Here is a 25,357-nt window from a genome sequence, read left to right as displayed (position 1 = left end):
CAGGGTGTAAAACCCAAATTAGAAAACAAAACAAATTAAAATCTAATTACTGAAAGAACTGAGAAAAAGCTTTTTTAAAGGTAAAAAGGGTAGCACTATATTACTCAAAATAATGAAGACTTGATAAAAGTAACCTCATTTTGACTCAAAATCTTGATTCTTTTTAGAAAATTAGATGGGTCTTTCACCCAATAAATTTCATTCTATTCAACCGGGAGCAGGAAACCAGTCAAGATGGCGACCAAAGATTTGGTGTTATCTTGTCAATCCAAGTCAAAAATCTTAAAATGGCACGTCAAGCCTGGAGAATCAGTGAAGAAAGAGAAGATACTTGCTACATATATCTTCACAGAAAAAATTGACCCCTCTAACTTTATACTGCAAAGGAAATTGAAGGCGAAGTTTGATGGAAAAGTTGTTGACCTGATAGTGAAACCAAATGAGGAAGTTGAAAAAGGGTATTTATTTTGTATCAAATATAAATTGATTCCTTAATGATTTTTGTGATAAATACTGTACGTTGATGCTATTTTGAAATACCAAATTACCAGCAAATTTGTCAAAGTTTGGGTCTTCCTTTGTAGGCCATGACCAGTGGATTGTATAACGGGGCGGGAGGTCCTAAAACTGCTGGATTAAATCAAATAAACAAGGTTATTTCTAAATGTTCTAAATTTATAAACAAAAAAGTCGAAAATAAACATGACACTGATAGCAAAGATTTTAAACCACTAAATATTAAACAGTCTATTTAAACTCGAAGCATGTAAAAAGTGTACATAAATTCTTAAACGGCAATCTAAACAAATCTTTCAGTCAGGCACATCCTGGCAAATGAACGGGGTATTTTTCACTTGCGACCATTGGCAAATGAACGGGGTCGAAAACGAAAGTGACGTAATAGCGCCGAATACCCAGTTTAATTGAGCCGGGTTGGAAATATTTTGCTTCATTTCAAAGAACTGCATAGATGAAATTTTTTTTCCATGGGTCAATTTTGTCTTCTAAGATTGAAGAAACTTTTAACGAAAAAATAAAGTTCCCAGTTTTCTTCCTTTTTCCCCTATTTCAGTTTGAAGTTCATTTTTATTCATTTTCGCGCTTTTAGCCTGAGACGTCCTATCTCATTTACACTGGGTGACGAATACCCCATGCAAATGCTCACCCCGTTCATTTGCCAGGATGTGCCTGACTGTCTTTCATTGACTTGTTCACACACCATCCTCGTCCTTATGACATTGACAACCCAGACCGACGAAATGACAAAAATAGTGTTGCTGTAACCCATTTTGATCAAGCTGACTGTCCAGTTATGTATCATGCTCCTCTTGTATGGCATCAATTTGATTGCCATACTAAAGTCAAATTCTCTCTTCACTCTCTGAGTCTTCATTTGAAAAATAAATTGATTCAAGCTCAATAAATCTTTCTTTCATTTATTTCGATTAATTTTCTTTTTTTAAATATATAAAAAATGGTAATAGTACTTATAAAGATATCTTTATATTTTTGATATACTTCTTCTCAAAACCATTTATATAAAAATAAAATACAACTAGTCATTTTATTATTTGTTGACCATTAAACTTGTGCTATATGGTATTTTTAGTCCCCTTATGCGTGTACATAATTTTTAGGCTTGCTTTATTGCAAGTACCAGTTCGACTAATTATATTTCACGAACTCTTATATCTTCCCCGTATTTTGATTTAAATACCGGGTACTGATGAACGGCTTAGAAAGCTTACTATTTACAAGCTATTTTTGTTCACAGCCTTTTATTCATTGTAAATTTTTCTACTACGCGAAAAAAAGAAACTTTAACTTTAGCTTAAAATAAAAAATAGCAATAAAATTCAAAACGTCCCCAGCCAGACTGTCCTACTTGATACAACATTGGATAACCAATTGATGGATAGAACTTTTGCTGCTTAGGATGGTATGTTGAATAATAAAAAGATTTCAGCCTCAAGACAATGATAAATATATAAATGATGCGATGATGCCATAAAACCAGACGCGGTGTCAATTGAACATGTTTAAACAAAAATCACAATCATACCATGAATCAAAATGTAATCCAATGCAATCAAATAATTACTCTTAGGTTCCAAATAAACAGGGGGGTTCGAATAAACGGGGGGGTTGGGAAATTTTCTAGATCTTAATAAACGGGGGGGACCTAATTGCCGGGGGGGTTGGAAATTGTACTCCTGAAACCCAAAAATAAGGTAAAAATAGGCTAAAATCAGGCTATTTAGAGCAAAATAAGGGGCCTTCTCTTTGACAGCTGAAAATATTCTTAGAGATTAATAAACGGGGGGGTCCTAATAAGGTCCGGGGGTTGGAAAATTTTCGAAAAATTAACAAGCGGGGGGGCCCGTTTGTTTGGAACCTAAGAGTACTACCGTCAACTGCTCTAACTTGGGACTATCTGACAAAACATGGGACGGCAATGTTACCTTGAGTTACCTTGAGCTTGTTTCGTAATATCTTTACGCATCCATCCTGTGAGGACCGATGTAAATTTTCATATTGATGATGCTGTTTGTTTCAGCTCGTCTCATCATAGTGTAGCCAGTCACGAGTGGCTCGTCGGGAACTGTAAAAAGATATTTATCCAGCTCAGTTTTGAATTTCAATTTCTTGCACCCAGTGAGATCCCTCAGACGTTTTGGCAGCGAGTTGAAAAGCCTTGGTCCTTGGACTTTAAAACTTGAGTATATGACTTTTTGCCAGGGCCCCCTTTTCACTAGTGGTATGTGACATTTTCTTCCTTGTCTGGGATTGGCATAGAACGTGATTGTCCCAGGATTTGGGACAAGCTTCTCAATAATACACCAAGTGTATATGATAATATATCTTTCACGCCTTCTCTGCAGTGAAAACAGTTTTAATGTTTGTAGTCTTTCCCAATAGTTTTGGTTGTGTAGGTTTTTAATCCTCCTTGTGAATGATTTTTGGAGATCTTCGATCTGCTGGATCAGATTAACTTCATTGGGTGACCATAGTTGAGAACAGTTGTCGATGTGTGGTATGACTAAAGACTTCCAAAGAGTGAGCATGACATCATGTTCTCTTGAGCTGAATGTTCTCAGAATCCAACCAATGAGTATCTGTACTTTTTCTACAATGGTTAGAATATGTTGGTTGAATTTCGCATCGTCTGACATGGTAACACCAAGATCCCTTGTTGAAGATTTGGTTTGGATTATCTTTCCTTCACCTGTGAAATAACTGGTGGCTGGTCCGTTTCCATAATGGAGATGCTCGAACTTTTTTCCATTTAACATCATTTTGTTTATGGTCGACCATTGATAAACATTGTTAAGGTCGTTTTGTAGGTGAAACTGGTCAATGATGTTTTGGATTCCTTTCTTTACTCGTGTGTCATCAGCAAAACTTGCAAGTTCTGCTTTGGTTGTCCCTTCATCAATGTCTGATATCATGATGATGAAGAATAATGGCCCAAGAACCGATCCTTGAGGTACTCCTGATTGAATTTTTGCCTGGTACGACTTGTGACCGTCTACAAATACTACTTGGTTTCTGTCTTGAAGAAATGACTTAATCCATTTAAGTAGTTTGTCTGTTATTCCAATAGATTTCAGTTTTGATAGCAGTATCCTGTGGTCGACTTTATCAAATGCTTTTGAAAAATCGAGATATACAACATCTACATCCAATCCTTCTTCTAGTTTTGATAGGATACTGTCATAGTGGCTGAGTAATTGACTAAGGCATGATCGCCCTTCCCGGAAACCATGCTGTGTTGGGTTGAACAAGTCATTGTTGTTGATAAATTCGACTATCTTCTTTCGAACTATTTTTTCAAACACCTTGGTGAGATGGGACGTAAGTGATACTGGCCTGTAGTTAGATGGCTCTCCTTGATCTCCACCCTTTGATATTGGTGTGATATGATTTCTTTTGTGAATCTCCTCTGTTACTCCATGGTTCAGACAGTTCCTCCAGAATATTGCGAGTGGCTTAGCAAGTTCTTCTTTGCAATTTTTCAGCAAAATCGCAGGAAATCCATCAGGACCGGGAGCAGAGTTTGGTGACAATGTTGAGATTGCTTCAATGAAATCTTTTTCGTCAAAGTCTATGTCTTTTAGCACGTTTGGACATATTGTTGGATGAGTGACGTCATTTTCCGATGGTACACTGAAAACCGATGTGTATTGGTCTTGGAGTATATTAGCAATACGGTCAGCATCATATATCAAAGAATTATTTTTGTCACGCAGTGGTCCAACTTTGGATTTTGATTTACTATGCTTTTTTGCATATGCATAAAAAAATTTAGGATTGTTTTTTATTGATTCTGTTGCCTTCCTTTCCTGGCTTTTCTTCTCTGATTCGTAGGATAGCTTTAGTTTAGTTTCAATGTCTATTAATTTTTGTTTGGATTTTGCATTTTTCATTGGGTTTGGAAATTTTCTAAAAATGTTTTTTCTTTTTCTGAATAAAATTTTTCGCTCGCGTGGTATCTTCTGAAATTTTTTAGTGTTTGGTTTTCGTTTTGGTACATATTCCTTAATTATGTCTATGATCCAGTCTGTGATTGTTGACAATTGGTCAGCTGTCGGTTGATCATGAAGGTCTGTCCACAATTTATCCTTCATTTTTTCCTTGATTGATACCCAGTTTATTGTTTTTGAATGAAAATTGTACTCATCAAATACATTACGCACAACAAAGGGATCCTCCTTTTGGAAACTTGAGTGTAAATCAAAGTGAATTTTAACATTGATCATTGAGTGATGGGATATGTAATCTGGTGATGGGGCTGATTCATAGCTGTGTATTAGTAGAGGGTTATTTGTGAGCATTAAATCCAGTGTATTTCCTGCTTTGTGTGTGGCTCCTCTAATGTGTTGAATCAGATTATGGTCATTCATAAGAGTGAATATTTCACTAGTCATTCTTTGTTCCTCTGTAGATGCCCCAGGGTTTGAGCACTTGCTGTCCCAATTTGCGTGTGGCAGGTTAAAATCACCTGCTATGAAGATGTCTGGTGTTTTTCCTTCAGTTTTGTCTAGTTCTGATTTAATTAACTCTATAACTGGTTTGAATTGTTCATTCTTAGATGGATTTCCGTTTGATGAGTCGTCTGGCTGTCGGTATATTCTCCATATTTGGATATCCAATGTAGTCGAACTCAGACAGATGACTTCGATAACGCCATTTGAGTGTGTAACGGTCTGTTTGAAGTGTGATGAAATATCTTCTCTCATGTATATAGCGACACCACCACTACATCTTCCAAATCGTGACTTTGGTCTTTTTCTGTCGGACCGAAATATTTCATAGCCTTCTATGTGTAACTCAGCATCATTATGGTCTTTGAGCCAAGTTTCTGTTAAAATCATAAATAAAAAGTTATTCTCAATCAACTTGTCTTTGATATATGGTACTGTTGATTGAACTGTTTGTGGTTTAAGTCCTTGAACGTTTAAAATTGAAAATGAATTTAGCGAGACGGGTTGATCATTGACGGGTTTATTCCCCAGTTGGTGTTCTGAGGGGACATCATTCGTTGAGGATACTGGTATTGTAGTGGTATTTCCTTCCTCACTTGTTTGTCCATCAGTGTGGATATTTTCTGATCGATCTCCAGTATTAAGTCTTTTTTGAATTTTTGAAAAATAGCTAAAAAATCCATTTCTTTGTTTGTATTCTGGTTATTCCTTTGATGGGTTTCTTGAGATCCATACTCCCTGTTGTCATGCTGATAGTGTTGTTCCTTAAAATCATTTTGGTACTGATTTTCTTTGACATCCCATTTGTTTTGATATTCTCTCTCTCTATGTGGGTAGGTTTCGGCATTTCTTTTTGTTCCTTTTACATGTGTTAGCTGACACATCTTATTGAAACATTCTCCTTTCCTCAGTGAATCAATGCACATTTTTGGGTGAAAAAAGAGACAGTTTCTACCTTTTTGACAGCCAACTCTGGCTCTGGTTCCGTGCTTCATGAATTTTCGACATGCTTTTGGATGGTCGAACTTGCAGTCTCTTCCCTTTATTCCGTACTTGCATGCGGCCACCATTTCACAGCGAACCTCCAAAGTCATTTGATTTGAGTTAATGAACGACGTATTAAAAAATACACGATTTCTCTTTCGCACAGAGTAGGCTTTTAAATCGAAACATGAAAAGAATCCCTAGTGGAACACACGCCAGAGTCTGGAACAAAGAAGACCAAATTAGTGGCAAAACGATGGAGCGTTTGACGTCACTCGCGCGGCAAGTTACACACTCTTTATTTGTTAAACCCCTCGGGCGATAGGCGGTTAGGTGGTTGGCTCTCTCTAATTCTCCAATCGGCGTCCGGTTATTTTGAATGAAAACAAAAAAAGTTTAAAAGGGCGCGCTATTAGTGAAATGTGACATGTATTTGTGACATGTTATGACAGAAAGTATGATTGATAAACTTGGTGGAGTTATCAAAAACAAATTTGTTGTTAAAGAGATACCTGCCTAAATCCGACCCCCCCCCCAAATAACTGCTATGAAAAAAAATTCTATGTTTACAAACATTCCCTCTCCAAGTTGAACAATAAACTATATTGCAAGAACTCTCGAAACAAAACATCTAACAAGATGACTAAAATGTCAAGATGTCAATGTGATAAAAAAAGTTGTAAGTTGTAAAAATAATTACCTCTATTATTCTGAATCTGTTGCTCGTGTTTAAAACGTTAACAATTTGGTAATAAAAAATTATGGTTTTGTATAAGAAGGAATTAATGGTTTGGTTCAATTGGTTCAGTGTATCAAATCTCTCAGTTTAGTTGTCACTTTGGTATCTTCATTGCGTCACAGCGAAAGGTTTGTTTTTATTTTAGTTTGACCCCTTCAGATTTAGGCCAGGGCTGTCGGATTTAGGACCACTCACAGTATAACAGTAAGTGAAAATACAGGCCAGATATCAACAGTCCCATGTTTCGACCAATCGTCCCAAATTAGAGCAGTTGACGGTATTGGATTGTCAAACGCAATGGGATCTCAATCAAACAGCCGGTTCCTGGGTAATATTCGATTGTGTTGGATTATAAATGTTTCAATAGCATTTGACAGGCTAGCTCTAAAGCTCTAAAACAGCATCGAATAACATGAAAACCAGAATATGATTCTTCAATGGGAATCAAAACTATAAAGTGCACTTACAAACACCAATATGTCAGATCTAACAAAATTAATAAGGGCACTGTCATCATTGACAATAAAACAAAGGATTTTCTGTCAAGGAGCCTTGTAAACATTCCAACAACTTCCATCGTTTCAGCATAGGGTACAAAGTCCAAATATGCGTTTCCTGTAATTTTTGTATGAAGAGTTTTTTCTATACTGTTTGATTGGTTTGGATTGAGTGTTGTTCAATAACGTTCAATTGGTTCAATTGATTGTCAATTAGGTTTCGATTGAACTTTGTTTATGTTCTATTAGTTTTAAAATACAAATATGTTCGATAAGTTTTATTGCAATTTAATTAACCCACTCCTTTAGAGCGTTGGCAGCACAAAATATGCCATCAGATAAGGGTGAGTGTATAAGTACCGTACAAGAGCGAATAAAGCAAGTGAATATAATAGTCAAATGTAACAAAATCAAATGTAATTGAATACAATCGAACATAATTGAAGCAATTAACGGCAAATCATGGTTAATAGTCAATTGCGATTCGATTATGTTCCACAATCAAATTGCAATTAGTTATGATTGTGTTGGATTGTGTGGCGTTTGATGCGGTCCATTCCATTGACACGGTCTGGTCATAATTAGTTGGGTATAAGATAAAAACGACAATTTCTGCTAAATTGAAAATTTTCAATCATGAAATGCTGAATCAGCAGAAATGTAAAAAAGTAAAAAATTGAAAATTTCTGTTTTCAGCTATTTTTGCTATTTTTCGAAAGTAAAGTTGATTTTATTGTTGAATATATATTTAGTATCAATCTGACACCCTTTCAATTAATTAGACCACTGTCGTTTAGTTTTGTATTCAACTGGTTTTGTTGGAAATGTAGACAAGCAAAATAGAGTCTTTTATAAAAGACTTATATTCGGGGGGGGGGTACTAGGGTTGTTGGCGAATGAGGGGTATGTGCGGACGGGAACTCCGAAAACCGACCCTTAGAGAGACTGATTTTTGCTGAAAAAGTGACCCTTAGAGAGACTTTTTTCGATTTTTTTTTCGATTTTTGAAAAAATTCATACCCTTAGAGAGACTTTATTACGATTTTTTCTCTGAAAATCAAAAAAATTTCTTAAAATCCTGAATTTTCCGACCCTTAGAGAGACTAATTTAAAACTTTCTGATTTTTCCGACCCTTAGAGAGACTTTGAAAGGTGAAAAAACCGACTCTTACCGCCCACACATACCCATCATCCATTTTTGCCTAAGTGCCCCCCCCCCCGGGGCTTATATACAATGGGGGTTTTGTTTTTCTCCTGGTTGTGTTTCGGCATTGATGCAGTATCCATAGTATGAACCCCCCCTTTTTTAAGGGGGGATCCGAGTTTTCAAGGAAGGCTTTATTGGGGGGATGGGCAATTTTCCAGTTAAAATGGGGGGTTTGAGCTTATAGGGGGGGATCAAATAAAAATGGGGGGGATAGTAACTTTTTGGTTAAAAAAATTTTTTTTATGTTATATGTTGATTTAAGTCAATAAAATTTAATATCACATAATTTCGACTTATCTGATTATATATTTCATTCATCAAAATTCTTCCCCAATACTGGGAGTACAAATTATATGCTGGGGGCTCGGACCCCTGTAAATGGTGCAGGATCAAAAAATTTTAAAAATAGGGGGGATACCTTTATAGGGGGGGTGAAATATTAATGGGGGGGTTCAGACCCCTCTGCACACTATGGGTATCTTTTTACATAAGAACTTTTCATATCATTGAGGAATGAAAATTTGAATAAGTTACTTTTAGAAATATGGAAAATTTTTCCTTGATGTATTTATCATTTTTTAAACACCTTTGACATCTTTGCCCTTGTAAAAGTCAACACAATTTTGCTGACTCATCATTTCATTGTTAAGAAAATTGCCGTTGTCGGAAATAATTGCTCAAAAGAGCAACAATTATACTGTTTTTGTCTTAAATAACCCAGTGTGCAGTGACAATTTTATTAAGCATATGCATGCATTAATTTTTTCTTATCATCGTGAATTGGAATAAGTTATCAACTGTATATATTGAGTGGGAGAGTAGCTGGTTCCAGGCAAAATTTTAAGGCAAAAAGGTAAAAAAATCTTGATTTTTGGGGATCTTTAAATCAAATTCAAAAAAGGTCTATTCCACATGGTAGATCTCTTCAAGTGAGAAAAAAATTTACAACAATAAATTTCTAATTTTTGTAGATCAGAATTTATGGGTGTTTTTATGGTCAAAATTAAGGAAAAAGGGAATTTCTGCAAATTCTGTATGAATTTACCTTATCAATATTTTAAAAGTTATCCTCCATTAAAAAACTAAGAAGTACATCTTGTTTTTTAATAATAGAAGATAACTTTTTGAAATATTGATATATGGCTCTGGTTCTTAACTAACCGAGCACTCTTGATGTACCACACTTGTTTTAGATTTACCTTATTCAAATTAATTTTTGTTTATTTTTTGTTTTCATGGCTCTAACTTTTGCGCCTTTAATTTTTTTGCACTTCATAAATTTCTAGGCACATTTTAATTTTTTGAGAGACATTCTATAAAGTGTTTTGGGTGAAAAAAATACACAAGGAAGTAAGGCCTGTAGACTTGGCATTTCTTCAGACAATCTCAATTGAACCGAAACGATGATCGAACCAGTCGAGCAAAACCGAATGCAATGGAGCGATTGAAATTCAATTGTTGAACGCAACCGAATCTTAATCGAACGTCAAATTTCTGGGTAATATTCGATTGATTCGACTGTCATTTGCTTGTCGTTCGCCTGTCGTTCACCTGTATTCGATTGTCGTTCAATTGTATTTGATTGTCAGTCAGGCAAAGTCTTGCATTTTCATGGCGTTTGATATGTTAGCAAGTTCATGCAATGTGTGTTTTTTTTGCGACGGAGTTGATTAGCTTCCGATTATCCTGGATCCTGATCAGCTGAGGAGGAGGGTGCATTTTACTGGGAGCATTTTCAAAAAAAACCACTCGCACAGCTAGATAGCCCTGAGTTAGTATTATGAGCTAGATCTCGAGATCTAGATCTAATTTAAATATGGAAAATTATTTTTTGCAGAGCCAGCAGATTTTTAGCATATTTACCCACCTTAAAACATGAATTATCTCGTGATCCAGACACCGAAACTTAACAAACCATACCACTTTTTGATATATAATAATAATAATTTCTTTCTTTCTTGTTGGGGGAACGTAGTTACAAATCAAAAATTCATAACTAATAAAATCCAACATTTTACAAAATAAAATTAAAAACGACGAGATCTTTTGTGTTCAATTACCGACAGATGTTACATGAACATTTAGAGCCATTCCAGTTTTTTATCCCAGTTTTGAACTTGGCTAAATCTTTGATGTCATGTAATTTCAACTTTTTTGGCAATTGGTTCCACAGCAAAGATGCTCTAAAAGATAAACCGTAAATACCGAACGTATAGCGGGTAGCTTCAGGGAGGATCAGAAGTTTTGCAGAGCGGAGATTGATTTCAACCTCTTTAATTTTAAAAATTTCTGCCATGAAATTTCTGATATCACTAGCTCAGTGCTATATAGCTGTGGGAATGACTTTTTTTTGAAAATGTTCTGAGTAAAATGCTGATGTCATCGGGAAACGCCCAAAATATCATTTTTTTGCCTTAAAAATGCCATTTCTTAGTACCACTTAATAAACAACCCCATTTTCTTTATTTTCTTTTCGCGCTGAATCCGTTGGTAGCATCAAATATTTGATCTTCAAACATCGAAAAAAATAGTTTGTAACAGGTTGCAATGTATTGAAATATTTGTACTGACAAATTTCTTCAGAAATCAGACGTTAATTTATAAATTCGATCTTGTTCTTTGGAACGTCTAGGAAAGCAGTGGCTCGTCTCCAAGAAGAGCAATGTGAACACAATACAGTGATGAAAGATATGTGTTGCGACTGTGGGGCAGACCTCCGAAAGTAAGCATCCAAATGTTTGAAATGTTTCTCATCTCTGACAGCTAAGTCCGCATTGTCATTGTCGCAACCCAAGATAGAAAGCATGGAAATGTTAAATGTTTCTGATCTTCGTCGTCTCAACTTTGAGTTGAAAACTTGTCCTTGCAGGTCCTAAGGGAATCTAATACCATTAACAATAATCAGGCTTCGACAATGACTCCTTTATCGTGAATCAACCCGCGTCAGTATCAAAACACTTGATATAAAACCCGGATGTTAAAAAAACCTTTTGTTTTCATTACAGAGAGCCAGGAGTACCAGGAGAGCTTGCAGAAGCCACAACGGCCACGGTACCAGTTGTTCACAACATACAAGAGTTGTGGGTCTCTGTTGAAGTAAGCTTCCCCAGTTCGCTTTTACACTCCTGATGCATTGGAAAAGTCCCTTATTTTAGTAAAACGTCTCAACTTTATTTAGCGAGCTAGAATTTGAGAATACCAGTCTCTTTACATAAATTTAGGGCATTGGAGAGATTTGAAAAGTAGTTTGATTTTTGGTACAGGGCAATATGATGCTTGTGGACTCTTTTTGCGCGAAAACATAGCCATTGTTGATTGACAGCCTTTTATGATAATATTATCGTTTAAAGAATCACATTTTATCCGATTTTAAGGAGGCTGAAAGGCTTGCCAAACAAGACGAGAAACAACTGTTGAAATCACGTAAACTAGTTTTAGTTGTTGACTTGGACATGACGTTAATTCACACTACTGTTCAACCAGCTGCAAAAGTGCAGGTATTTGTTTAAGAGTTCTTTACTATGTTTGAAGGTTAGTAACTGATTTTTCGCGTCCTTCTGATCAATTTTTCAAGTGTCTTACCTTTTATAAACAGGCTCGCATTAACATTCTATTGTTCTTAAGCAATAGAGCCATTGTTTAGGTTTTTGCATATAGGAAAAACATAAGTATTGATGTTTTTAGGAGGCTTTTGGAAATCTGTTAGGAGTTATCAATATTTTACGTGGATAGCGCAGGAATCTAGGACTAATACCGACAGCTGAATTAGATTAGCTGAACTACAGAACACATGCGGGAGCAAGAATCGAACCGCGCATTAGACAACTTGACATCGCTCTTCCTATTAAATTTCTTACCGTCGCGTCGTGATTCTAATTCTTTCTTCTTCTTCTTGCTTTAATCTGTTCTGTTTCTCTCAAGGATGTGTATTCTTTCACCCTACCCAACCATCAGTACGAATATCACACCAAATTACGCCCGAACGCCCACAAGTTTCTTGAAAGTATCTCCAAATATTACGAGTTGCACATATTCACCATGGGGTCACGGATGTACGCGCATACCATCGCAAAGATGCTCGATCCGGACGGCAAACATTTCGCACATCGCATTCGATCCAGAGATGAATTTATTAATAGTTTCTCCAAGTTTCACGACCTCAAGTATTATTTAGTTCAATAAATGACACCTCGTGCTCAAAAGTGGAATCGGCTATTTTTGAAACCGATTCGCTTTTTTAGAATGCTGCTCCTTGTCTCTCTACAGTAGATTGTTCTTACTACTTAATTTCACTGTATCTGCACAATCAGTTTTGTTTTACTTCGGAGTTTTCAATGAAGTCTTTCTCATCTTTTTTACCCAGGGCTTTATTTCCATGCGGTGACCACATGGTTTGCATTATTGACGATCGTGAAGACGTCTGGAATTTCGCTCCCAACCTCATCATGGTGAAGCCGTATAAATATTTCAGCGGCACGGACGACGTCAACGACCCTTTCAAAGCCAATAAAGACAACAAAGAAGGAAAAACAACGACGAACGGCACGACGACGACAAATGAGGAAAATGCGACAAAAGACGACGACAACAAGGAGAAAACGAAGAATGGAAACACGTCAGATGAAGAAGAGAAGAAAGTTGAAGATGGAGAATCGAAAACTGAAGAAGCTAAAGGTAATATCTGCGCATGCGTCATTTTTCTTCTGCCATTTTCGACATCTTTGCTATCTTAAGGACTATTATTGGTTCTCCTTTCAAATTCTTTTGATCCTTTTTGAGTAAGATAAAGTGGCTAGGATATCTTTACTTTTGTTCATCTTCATCGTTCTCTTAGCAAGCTGGCCAAATGATCATTTCAACTTTTGAATGCTGAGTTGCCTTTGAGTTTCCGATCCCTTTGTCACTCATTGTTGAATATTGTTAATACGTTTGAGAATGAGTTTCATTTCTTTTAGACAACGATACAACAGCCAAGACCACCACCAACAACAACAACCACATAAAAGACACTGACGACTATCTGACATACCTAGGAGAAATTTTAGAGAGGATACACAAAGCATTTTATGAGACAATCGATGCAGTTAAAGAGAAAGGAGGCGTGGCAAAGAAAGATGGAGAGGTCACTAGGTTTTGTTCGTTCGGTACACTGAATCCTGATGTTCGTGTCATAGCACCTCAACTTCGAAGACAAACTCTAACTGATTGTAATCTCGTCTTCACTGGTGTCATTCCTACTAATGTTCCGCCAGAAAAAAGTCGTCCATGGAGAACCGCCATTAGTTTAGGAGCACGTGTTTCGAATGACGTCATCGAAGCCAAGAATGAATCAGAAATCGAGTTACATACGACCCATGTAGTAGCGGCCCGACATGGAACACAGAAAGCGTATAAAGCATCGAAAAATCCCAATCAAATTAAGTTAGTCAATCCTAATTGGTTGTGGGCGGCTAATGAACGATGGAAGCGACCCGACGAGGCCGATTTTATTGTTCCGGCATATGATAAGCCGAGTCCGTCAGGTTCTAGACAAGGAACACCGCAGCATAATTCGTTCGAGAAATCGCGCAACAAGATCTCACCTTTGGCACAAGAAGGCTTTGAACTGCCAGGAGGCTACAATCCGGAGAATTTTTTGGGGAGTTTTTCGAAAAATGAGATTGACGCGATGGATAAAGAAGTCGAGGATTTCATGCATAGCGAAGATGAAGGATCGAGTGATGAAGAGATGGTGCGATCTTTAAGTCGCGATGAATCCTCCGACGATGAGAAAAATAAAATGAAAAGTCTGGATGTGACTCTTGAAGAAGAAACTTCTCAGAGTAAGAAGAAGAACAAAAAGAAAGAGAAGAGATCTTCACCACCTTCTTCAGGACAGAAACGAAAACGAAAACAAAGTTCAACCATGAAAAAGAAATTGAAAACTTCTGAAGATGATAAGAAAGACAACGACCATGGAAAGGATTCGAGTAGTTCTTCTTCATCAGATGACGACGATAGTGATGATAGTTCTGATTCTTCAGATGATGGTAACTCTTCTTCATCAACGTCATCCAATTCCAGTGCTTCTTCTTCTTCATCTTCAGATAGCAGTGTTGCTGATGATGACGATGACCAACTTGGTTCACTCCTCGAACGAAGGATTAGTGAATCACAGACTGAATAAAATGTCTTGCATTCCCCTCAACCTGCTTCCCAGTCTTTTTTTAAGGTTCACTGCCCAACCGTCTTTTCCAACCATAAACATTTTCTTACTTCAGAGGGTTTAGTTTTTGTTTGTTCTCGATTATACTTCCTGATGAATTAACTCTAAAATACCCATCCACTTTTTCGTGTTACCCCTTCTTCTTTATTTATGCAAGTTCTGTTTTGTGGAAAGTAAAAGTTGCTTTAGTATTTATGCTCTATCCAAATTTTTGCATACTTGATTTTTTTATGAATTTGTTAACTCACTAAGATAATTGTTGTAAAGAATTTTTTAATGGCTGACATTTTTCGTCATTTTCTTACTGAATTCAAGTTGTTACTTATATTTTCTTTTGTGCTTTGTGCTGTCTTTGTTATCTGTGTTGTTTATTTTCAGGTCCTCTCCGATCCCAGGGCTTTCAGGAACTTTTCCAACACGAAGTGGGTGAGTATGGTGAGTATGACCCTTACACGTTTCTTTTTTTACGAGAACATTCAAAATTTATGAAGCCTTCGGATGTTCTAAGCGTCTTGAGTTTTAAGCCTGAAACTTTTCTTAACATGTTATTTTGCGAGTATTTTTGTCCATTTTCCTGAGAAAATAGGTGTTTTAGGGTCCGCAAAGCCTGAAAATGTTCGTAACTTGTTCTTAATAATTTGGCCATCGAAGCCTTATGTTGTTATATAGTTTGTTCTTATAAAAAATCGTGTATCTGCAAAGTGCGGGTAAAAAATGAGCAGTCCCTCGGACCTGGCTTTTATTGTGCTCGTTGCACAAGAGGTAGAATTCTGCACAGGTAGTCTATTGAGAGTGGAAGCTCTAACCGACAATTAATTCTTAAAATTCATGTTGAATATTTTGCCCCTTCCCCTGCTCATTCTTTCAGATGAAACAAGACGACTTGAAGTCGAAAATTTCGCCAAATATTTGCAAAAAGTATGCTAAAATGCTGGCTCTGAAAAAGCTGTTAAGAAAATTACGAGGTGGATTAGAAAAAAAGGTTTAGGTCGAGTCATGAGAAATGATTCGGACACGGTCATTTTTTATGATGAATAAGCGAGGCTGAGCTATATTAAAACTGCTGCAACCAGTAGTCCTCTGTCCACCTTGTAAGAACTAATCTAAAAGTATATCCCCAGCTATCAAAAGTTATTGATTTGATTTTCATAAAGTATATGCTTATAAGAAAAATAAATATGCCCATATTGTGCGCATTTCCTTGTTTACTTTGTAAGAACTAATTACGGAAGGGTATATGGCTGTCTATCAAGAGTTATTGACTTGATTCTTATAAAGTATATGCTTATAAGAAAAATAAATATGCTCAAATTGTGCGTCATCCCTTGTTTACTTTGTAAAAACTAATTACCGAAAGGTATATGGCTGTCTATCAAGAGTTATTTATTAGATTCTTATAAAGTAAATGCTTATAAGAAAAATAAAAATTCTCATATTGTGCACTGTCCCTTTGTACTTTGTAAGAACTAATTACCGAAAGGTATATCACCGTCTATCAAGAGTTATTGAGTTGATTCTTATAAGGTAGATGCCTATATAATAAAGTAAACTGTTCCCGCATTTTATGCCATCCTTTGTTTACTCTGTAGGAACTAATATCCGAAAGGTATATTGTCCATTTTATTTGACTACGCTTCTCAACCAAATCCTCGGGAGTTTCTAAACGTCGACCAGAAATGGCGACCACGACCAGCGACCACGACCGGCGACCAGATAAATTTGGGTTATCGAGTTTACCTGCTCTCTCCACCGTCGAGAACATCCAAATCGAGTCATGATGTGGCTTTCAAATGAATCACTGAGCATGTGGCTGAGAATTACTCTATAGCTAGAGAATACTAAAAGTGACTTTTGACGTTACCAGTCATTTTCTAGACAAAGTGACACTTTTTGACAAAAATATTGATAGGGTAATTAAGTGTGATGCCTGTAAACTTTATTACACCAAATATTTTAATTGTACCGAATGAGATGCCTTTAGTATGAATAGATAGAAATTGTCAGTAGGAAAAAGATGGGAAGGCCAGTTTTAGAGATATCAATCTCATTAATTATTCTATTGTCCTTACATTGTCAAAATGACTTATTTTGACAAAATAATGATCTGATGATCAAATATAAAGCTTCCTAAATAAATTCCAGCACAAATTTTGCCACTAACCAATTTGATGCCGAAAATACAAAAGGATACTAATTGACACTATATTCAAGCTCCAAGAGCGTTGAAATGGCTACTCTACACGTTTTGCACGTGGCTTTATAATCACTACATGTGAGACAGGGGTGACCTTTACTCTTCAACCCATAAATAAATGATCATAAGAGAGACTCTACGGTGGAGAAAGAGGAAAAACTCGATAACCCAAATTTATCTGGTCGCCGGTCGTGGTCGCTGGTCGTGGTCGCCATTTCTGGTCGATGTTTAGAAACTCCCCAAATCGTCTTTATTTTAAACGCATAATAAACACTCTCTGTTTTTCATTTACGCATGTCAAGTAGAACATTCATAAGAAAAATAATAAAAGAATAAAGTGTTTGTTTAAAGTACAATGAAGATGAGCAAATAATATTAATGATATTTGAATTGTTTCAAAATTGTACGTTTTATATTTATTATTTTTCTTTTTGAAAAAAAAAACGACCACAATATTTATACATGGTGAGTGTGACCGAGGAAAGGTAGAAAAACAAATTAAATTTAGTGAGTTCATCCACCGTATCGAGTACTTTCGTTTTCTAATTTTTTTTCCGATGACACCGCGAAAGGCTATCGTAATACTTTCGCTAAGCGAAATTAATAAATTGGTTACATTTTAAGATACATCAATAGTTCTTTAAGTTCGCCTTGTGTACACTCTTACAATTAGAATAGGCAGGACGAAAGGTGAGCCGTCTAAACTAGAGCTAACCTAATTTAAAAATTGATTTAAAAAGTCTATAGTGACCTTCAGATCAATTTAAGAGTGTTAACTTAACCTTTTTTCTCTCTCGTATGCTTAATAGATAGAGCCCGGGGTACTAGAGTTGCGAGATGAAGGGGGGGGGTACCGCCTGACTTTCGACCCTTGGACTCTTACCGGGACTAAAAAAGAGAAAACAAAGAAGAATTTTATGAATTTTACGACCCTTATTGGGACAAATTTCGATCTTTCCGGTCCCTTATAGTGGGACTGAAATTTGATTTTCTGAAAATCCAAAATGGAAATCTAAAAAAGGTACCCTTAAGGGCGGAACATACCGTACCCTCCATTTGCCTAAGTACTCCCCCCCCAGAGATGGAGGTGTTGAAATAAATAGGGCTTGTGAAACTTTTAACTTTAGTTAAAAGAGGGGGATTGGAAAGAACCCTAAATTTTCAAATATAGGTCTCAGAGAGTTATAAACATCTCATCTTTTCCATTCTTTCAAGGCTGTTTAAAATGTACTTTTACCATGACTTGAAGTATTGAATCATATAAGCACAAATGCGAGCCTCCTTTCAGTTTTCGAAGGAAGTTCGTTGGATAAATAAATCCATCCTCAAATCAACTGATAAATAACCACGTGTTCGCTATCTTATCACCTCCGTACTTATTTAACGTAGGATGTTGGCGAAATTTCAACTGATAACGAACTTTGATTGCAAATGCATTACTCCCACTAAAGTTTTATTAATCAAATACTTTGAACTTTTATCAACCCTTGAAAAACGAATCATTCAAAACCCTACCTAAAGTAATTACGAAAAAAGAAATGAAAACCAACCAACCTGCCAAATTTTACAAATTCTGCTATCCGCCAAAAATTCGCATCTCAACCAACCACCAAATTAAGTACACGCCAAAAAACGCATCTCAGCCAACCACCAAATTAAGTACACGCCAAAAATCGCATCTCAGCCAACCACCAAATTGAGTACACGCCAAAATTAATACACTTAAGGCAAGGTAACCCTTAAATCTGGTAAAAACGGTTTTCAATATTTTTCACATCAGCTTCATTTTGGGTGATAGAAGTGCCAGAAAAAACCGCAACAGATTCGAAAATTGTTCGGGACCTTTTAAGGGAATTTTATGTCGACGTTAATTTCCAGTGCGGAAACTGCGCGGGTCACGCATTTTGGATGGGAAATAAAGTGATTTTATTTCCGATTCAGGAATTTCGGGGCTTTCGTTTACCCCTCGGTTCGGGTAGAACACTCCTTTTCGGAGGCTGGTTTAACGAGCCCCCCTCCAGCGGCACCCCTAATCACGCCATCACGCCAAAAAATTTTCTCCATCACGCATCGCGAAAATCGCTAAAATTTGTCATCACGCGAAAAATAGCCCAAATCACGCATCACGTCTCAAATTTTTGCCCTATCTATCACGCATCACGCCAAAATCTTGATCACGCCATCACGCCAAAGAAAATCTCTTATCACGCCATCACGCAAGAAAAAAGTCCCAATCACGCCATCACGCAAACCGCTGGGGTTTTTAACTTATACGACATTCTTTAACTTTAGTATCCCAAGTCCTCCCCGGATTTATTCTTCATTCCACGAAGAGTTTTTTTTGTAAAATTTCTCTATCACAATTTGACACAAGATTTTCAGATTGGGCTTTTCCAGAAAAAATCCGTTCATGGGGGGTGGAAGATGAATTGTCCAGGGGTATTGAAAAAATACCAAAAATTGCAATGTCCAGGGGGTTAATTCCAATGTCCAGGGGTAATTTTTTGTGTCCAAGGGGTTGATTTGATGTTTGTCCAGGGGTATAACCCGTGTCCAGGGGGTTTAAAATCAAAATGTCCAGGGGTAATTCATGAAAAAAATAATATATCCTCCCCAATCGTGTTGTCGTGAAATGTTTTTTCGACGTATTTCCTAACGTAAAAATTAGTTTTTGGCCGATATCTTGAGATTGGCTTAATTTAAATTTTCGGCCCAGCACTTTCCGAAATCCTCTCCTTAATACGCTTCTTTTGAGCTATATACGAAAGTTAAGGAACAATGGAAAGCGGGTGCGCGTCACGCAAAATATGTTTGGAACATGCCTTAACTCACCTGAGGGGTTTTGAAAATTTTTTACCTGTGATAGTTCAGACTAAATCTGTTTATTGTTTTAAAAAGGATTAGAAAGGAGGGAGGATTTCTTGCGACAAATATTTACAAAAAAATAATAAATCGTTCACAATAAATAACAAGTGTCCCAGGAATTGAAAAGTAGTACAATCTCGTGCCCAGAACCGCTTACGTCACTTTTTGTTTCACTGATGGATGTAATAAAAACCTTTCGTGAGCGCTATCAGAAATCAGAATCATAAGAAAACGAAATAAGAGACTTAGTTCGAGTTTGAATATAGCGATAAGAAAACTCAAAAAGTCTAGTACTCTCGGGTACCTAATTAAGCGTCCCCCGCTAATCAATTTTCGAATAATTCTTATTCGGGGACTAGCTAGTTAAGCGTCAACCCGCATATCAATTTTGGGGAAAATGTTTTCGAAAGTTCCCTCCTTTGTCAACCTTTTCAAAAATTTTCCACCCAGGACATTTTTATTCTAACCCCCTCTGCATTTGTTAAGCACCCGAGACTAGGCTTTGTCGCGCTAGTGAGGAAAAGGTGTGTTCTTCAAACAAAGTATTACAACCGAAGATACGATCAACACGTTAAAATACCACTTCATCTGTCTATCTGATCTCGGTAAATCAAATCATAGAATCTAAGCCTTGACCAAACATATAATTAGCTCAAAAGTCGCTGCCAAATCCCACGCAAGCTAACTATCTGTATTTCAATTTTCCCTTCCCTCCATCCCTATAAAAAGGAGGTCGTTTTACTACGAGTACATCAACAAACACATCCAGGAGATAAGCATCGACTTGGAATAAACTGGTCCAGTCAAGAAATCATTGAATCATGTTGAAGCTTAATTTGTTGGTGGTTCTGGCTGTCTTCTTTTGCATTCACGTAGTGCACTCAGTAAGGGTGCCAGCACCAGTGCCACCTGTTGACAGCTTGAAAAAGTCTGTCTCTGGATTCCAAAAAGAAGTTGAAGGTTTTACCGCCCAACTCGGTAAGTATTGTTGTTGAGGGGTTTACTTTATTTTTTATAAAAATTAACTCCGGCGTGCCAAAACACGTGAATTCTAGATTCTAGACCGACGAATTTTCAATAAGCCCAGTGTATTAGTTAGCGTGAATATGAACTTGAAGTGGCAAAGCCATTTCTTAGGAATTCTTAGTGGATTTTAAACCACCATTCCCTGAAATTATTAAACTGCGAAAATATTTGTAAATCAACACTCCTTGATACCTTGATAAAACCCGCTGAGAAACCCTTCCAAATGTAAGATAAAGTTCCCGCGAAGTCTAATTTGTTACTCCTATCCCCAAATTCGTTATTATGCAAGTCTTGTTAGTTTTTTGCTGATTCAATAAAGATTTCTATTTTGAAATCTCCAGCAAAACTGATTTTTTTCCAGTCATCCGCTACAATCCGGGTCATTTCATAATATTTGAGAAAAAAGGGAAATTCCCACGGAATCTTAGATTAGAAGGGTAGATTTTAGCTCTGAGTATTAACAGGAGACTTAAGGACCTTGAATCTGAGGATCCAAAAGTTTAAGAACGGTCCAATAGGACTCAGAATATAGCCTTGAAGTCTATAAACCCCCTCTGTTAAAAAATTCGGCTTTCACGCCCGAAATTTAAATTGCTAAAAAAGAGGAAAAACCAAAATGTTCAATATATTTGGACCGAGGCTATAAAGATTAAATTGGTACCGCTTAAGGACCTTGCTCTAACGACGATTGCCGGGCCGTACGGCAATTTTAGCCGTTCAAATTTGGCATGGATAATCTCTACCAACGGGAGAAGGTGCTTGCCAAAGATCTAAGACGTAACGTTAAAACTCGCCCCACGGCGCCCGGTCAAAGTTTTGCTTAAATCCCGTTTGACACCTTCCCGTAAGGACGTTTGCCGGGCCGTACGGCGTTCACCCTTGGGTCGTTTTCATTCAACCTTTGCAATTTTGTGTACGCTAATAAGAAAACACTGACCCTTACCATTAGTGCTCAGTTAACACAGAGCGCGCTTGTGAAAAATGTAATGCATGAAATGTAAGATACCCTTGCTTTGAAGTAGATGCTCGTCCTTGCTTCGAACGTTATATTTAGTTTCCACTCAACCGCAAAAACCAAGGAAAATATCTCTTGTTGTATACGATCTGGAGCGGGAACTCGTTTAGTTTGTTTAAGCAATCTAAAAAATGCCCCGAGAACAAATCTTCCTTGTAAATTCACTACCACGTCTCTGACAGCACCGCTAAGTTTTGAAATGATTCTCGTTTACCATAGAGGATAAAAAGTTGACGAAGGATGAAATCAAAACAATTATCGAACGTTTGAAGCAAATCAAGGAGATCCTGATCAATTTTGTAACACAAATCGAACAGCTCATCGACCAATTTGCAGGGAGTCTTTTTGTTAAACCCTTACAACAGCTCTTGCAACTCATCAAAGATTTGTGTGAAAAGATTGAACAGTTATTGATCAAATGGAACTGTCTGTTGAAGAAGAAATGTCTACAAAATACAATCGCTGACTTAGAAGCAAGCTACAACAGAATTTACAACTCCATCCAAAACCTGAAGAGAGGACAGTGCAACGGCCAAAGTAAGAATTTTTTGTTTGGAAAAGATAAATCCTCGTTAAGAAATTCACTGGTTTAACAGAAAGAAATGCAACGTGGGCCTTAAAAAAATCCAGACAGGGAAGCGGGTGATTTTGTGGAATTGAGAGTCTCTACTTTCGATTAAATTAGACTGTTTTCTCCGATTGTTGGAAAATTTTGAATAATTTTTAACGTTTCTCATGTCCCATCATGCCTGAAGCCAATGTTTTTGTTACGTCACATTTTCGCACCAGTACAAACATAAATTTTCTAAGCATCAGCCTTTTTCCGTGACTTCGATAAAAAATTTGTGAATAATTCACTCAACCTTTTTTAAACTTTTTAGTTTTCAGCAAGAGATGTATATCCATTTTCCAAAGTTCGAAGGAGCAACTGACCCAAATCAAATTGGACATTCAAAACCAAATTACCATTTTGAACAATTTGGATTGTTTGACTGCTGCAGAGAAGCAAGAATGCATGGATCGGTTGATCAAATTGCAAACCAAAGTCTGTGACCTCATCAAGCTTATTCAGAAATGTTTGAAAAAGTTTTTCGAAATCAAAATCAATCAAATGAACGCTCTTATTCAGACGATCACAAGAACGAAAATCCTTGCACAAAGTAAATTCACTTTTCAACAGTATTTTAATTTCTTAAATACCGTATGTTTTTCGGCCGAAATTACATCACCTTGTCTGTACTAAGGAGATTTCTATTTCTTTAATGCTATCGCACTTTTCGCTGAACCCTCGGCAGTCAAGATTTCACCTTCCCCAGATACCAATAATAACCTAGGAGTCTCTTTTGGTTTCTTTGACAATTCGAATAGTCCTATCTAACTAAACACAGTGGTGTATGGATATTTTGGTCTCATCTCTCGCTCATTTATTTTCTTCAGATGCCAACACTAAAAGGGAATTGCAGTACTATATCAATCTTTTGACTGGATATCAAACCGAACTTCAGAATCTGAAGAAAGAAATCAACACTGTACAAGATTGTCTCAAGCAAGTCGCTAACTGTCTAACACGGGCAGATTACCAGAAATGTAAAGAAGCTTTGGATAAATTGCAGGAGGATTTGGAGAAGTGGTGTCAAATAGTGAAAGATTGTTTAGAGAAATTGAACAAGAAAATGAAAGTGCTTTGTTTGGAGATTGATATTGAAGAGAAAGAGCAAAAGATTGACGAATTGACCAGGAAGTATCAATCTCTTCTCACTGGTAAATATTCTGAAATATTCCCTCTTTCGAATTCATGATATTCATTACGTAATGTTTTCTACGGAAAGACCCCGGTTTTAGCTAGTAGTGGCAAATTTTATACAACTTTTGTCTAGTTAAAATTTGTCACTACTGGCTAAAACCGGGGTATTTCCGTATAAAACATTACGTCATGAATATACGAGTTTATGAAAAATGTGTGTAACGCAAGATGGTAGCAAAGCTGCAATTTCGAATGGTTTGTCAGGGAGTTGATTTGAGTATGAAAGAGGGATTTCGTGCGGTTTTTGTGACAAAAATAATCTTATTGTCTTTCGAATAAGGAGTTGATGATACGTCGTGGTTTTAATTTTATGTTTAAAATTTCATTTTCATCTATGATTGAGCGCGAAAATTACTACTACCTTCTATACACTGATGATACGGGAGCCGTCTAATTTTGGACTATACAAAATATTCTAAACAGCTTATGACTAATCAGCCTAGGCTAATTTGATGGTGTTCTTGACTGGGCGATTTAGAACTAGGGGGGGGGGCTTTTCCTGTACCACCCATTAACTATTGATCATAAAATAATTTAAGGATTAATTGCAGCAAATCAATGCTCCTATGCGAATTCAAATACCATATTTCTCGTTAGTCTGAAACCTAAGTCAGAGGTGATCCGAATGCTCCTCTTTAAATAGCTATCTACGCGAAGGTTAATGGAGGGCGTCACTTACAACATTTACACTTGATCTTTCTCTTAATTGCTGAGCATCAAGCAGACAGGCAAAAAGTACCATTTTTGTACTAAGTAAGAAGTCGTTGGTGTGACCCGGCCAAGGACCACGACCATAGTACCATATTTCTCATCCCATTGATATTTCCAATATTACTTATTTAAGGCCTCAGATTCGATTGCGACTTGTTCAGAAGGATCCTGAACAAGCTGAAGGAACTACAAGAGCAGCTTGAAGCATGCAAACAAAAACTGACACTTCTCTACCGACAACTCAACGAACTCAGAGATTGTCCCGAAGAGTACGAGAGGTTGAAAGCTAGGCTAGACGCTCTAAAAGTGAAAATCGAAGAACTTTGTGGAAACGTCAGCCAGATGATTTCTTTCTTTCAATTCCTGATTAATTTTTTCTGTAAGTCTCCTCATCTTTCAATTGAATTCGATCGTTCTAATCGGTAAGGGCTCTACACAATTCTTAAGTGTATAAAAAACGGGGGGGGGGCAGGGGGTGAGAAGTTTCTCTTGATAAAGGTGGTCGGGTTATTCTGTGCAAAACAAGAGGTTTCGTTGAACAGCTAAAACTATTTTCAACGGGAAAAAGGTCTTAAAAAATTCCAAATATTAAAGAATTGTTTTTTAGATACTTGAAATCATTATGATAAAGTTCTTTTTGGTTCACAAAATGAATATCTTTGAATTAAATTTGTTCTCAGGTCCACGTCCCACACTTGGAGTTGGATTAAGCGGATGAGAGAGCAAATCCTTCCATGACATCTATGAGAAGGAGTAGCTGACAAAACCTTCAACGATAACCGGTGAACATAGCTGGTACCACTGGTGGGACACTATGTATCATTCGGACACCATGCAGTGTAATCAAGTGTATATTTAAATAATTTTCTTTGGCTTTTACAACGGTTGAATCCGAATGTAATTCAAGCCTCTTTTTAAAGTAATTTTTTCATCTCCTGATTTTTTATGATACTTTTGTTCATTATTTTAAAGATTTTTTTAGTAGTGTACTGGTGACACGAAATATATATAAACTAATTCTTGCATCTCAAAACCTATTTTGATAATCAATTGCCACACCCCTTTCTCGATGAGTCAAGAGATGAGATTATACCCCCTTCTCACGAACCCCCTGCCAATGGAGAA

At 36.8% G+C, this 25,357-nt stretch overlaps 2 protein-coding genes across 3 annotated transcripts; both read left to right on the top strand.

The window, feature by feature from the left end:
• The first annotated feature begins 170 nt into the window (after positions 1–170).
• On the top strand, positions 171–14,926 carry LOC136797985 (RNA polymerase II subunit A C-terminal domain phosphatase-like). Of its 2 annotated transcripts, none has more exons than XM_067054572.1 (7): positions 171–458; positions 11,045–11,134; positions 11,418–11,508; positions 11,787–11,909; positions 12,334–12,575; positions 12,776–13,086; positions 13,368–14,926. In XM_067054572.1, exons 1-7 carry the CDS (start codon positions 235–237, stop codon positions 14,576–14,578), a joined length of 2,292 nt encoding a protein of 763 aa, XP_066910673.1. In that variant the 5' UTR covers positions 171–234; the 3' UTR covers positions 14,579–14,926. The 2 variants fall into 2 exon arrangements, with proteins under 2 accessions (XP_066910673.1, XP_066910674.1); XM_067054573.1 differs by lacking the exon at positions 171–458 and adding an exon at positions 9,197–9,265.
• A 68-nt stretch (positions 14,927–14,994) lies between these two features.
• Positions 14,995–25,265, top strand: LOC136797986 (myocardial zonula adherens protein-like). Its single transcript, XM_067054574.1, has 7 exons — positions 14,995–15,052; positions 20,406–20,654; positions 21,937–22,254; positions 22,599–22,877; positions 23,155–23,478; positions 24,366–24,611; positions 24,913–25,265. Exons 2-7 carry the CDS (start codon positions 20,498–20,500, stop codon positions 24,948–24,950), a joined length of 1,362 nt encoding a protein of 453 aa, XP_066910675.1. The 5' UTR covers positions 14,995–15,052; positions 20,406–20,497; the 3' UTR covers positions 24,951–25,265.
• Positions 25,266–25,357: the final 92 nt, after the last annotated feature.

This window comes from Clytia hemisphaerica, unplaced genomic scaffold (genome assembly GCF_902728285.1).
Source record: "Clytia hemisphaerica strain Z4C2 unplaced genomic scaffold, Clytia hemisphaerica genome assembly, whole genome shotgun sequence".
Taxonomy (NCBI): domain Eukaryota; kingdom Metazoa; phylum Cnidaria; class Hydrozoa; order Leptothecata; family Clytiidae; genus Clytia; species Clytia hemisphaerica.
Note: the sequence above shows the minus strand (reverse complement) of the source record. Positions and strands in the feature narration are given on the sequence as shown.

Bases quoted from the DNA above. Each gene is read 5' to 3' on its own strand.
- LOC136797986 (XM_067054574.1), top strand. From the start codon at position 20,498: ATGTTGAAGCTTAATTTGTTGGTGGTTCTGGCTGTCTTCTTTTGCATT. The intron at 23,479-24,365 runs GTAAATATTCTG...TACTTATTTAAG, and splicing joins GTATCAATCTCTTCTCACTG to GCCTCAGATTCGATTGCGAC. The intron at 24,612-24,912 runs GTAAGTCTCCTC...ATTTGTTCTCAG, and splicing joins ATTCCTGATTAATTTTTTCT to GTCCACGTCCCACACTTGGA.
- LOC136797985 (XM_067054572.1), top strand. From the start codon at position 235: ATGGCGACCAAAGATTTGGTGTTATCTTGTCAATCCAAGTCAAAAATC. The intron at 11,135-11,417 runs GTAAGCATCCAA...TTTTCATTACAG, and splicing joins TGTGGGGCAGACCTCCGAAA to AGAGCCAGGAGTACCAGGAG. The intron at 12,576-12,775 runs GTATTATTTAGT...TTTTTTACCCAG, and splicing joins TCCAAGTTTCACGACCTCAA to GGCTTTATTTCCATGCGGTG.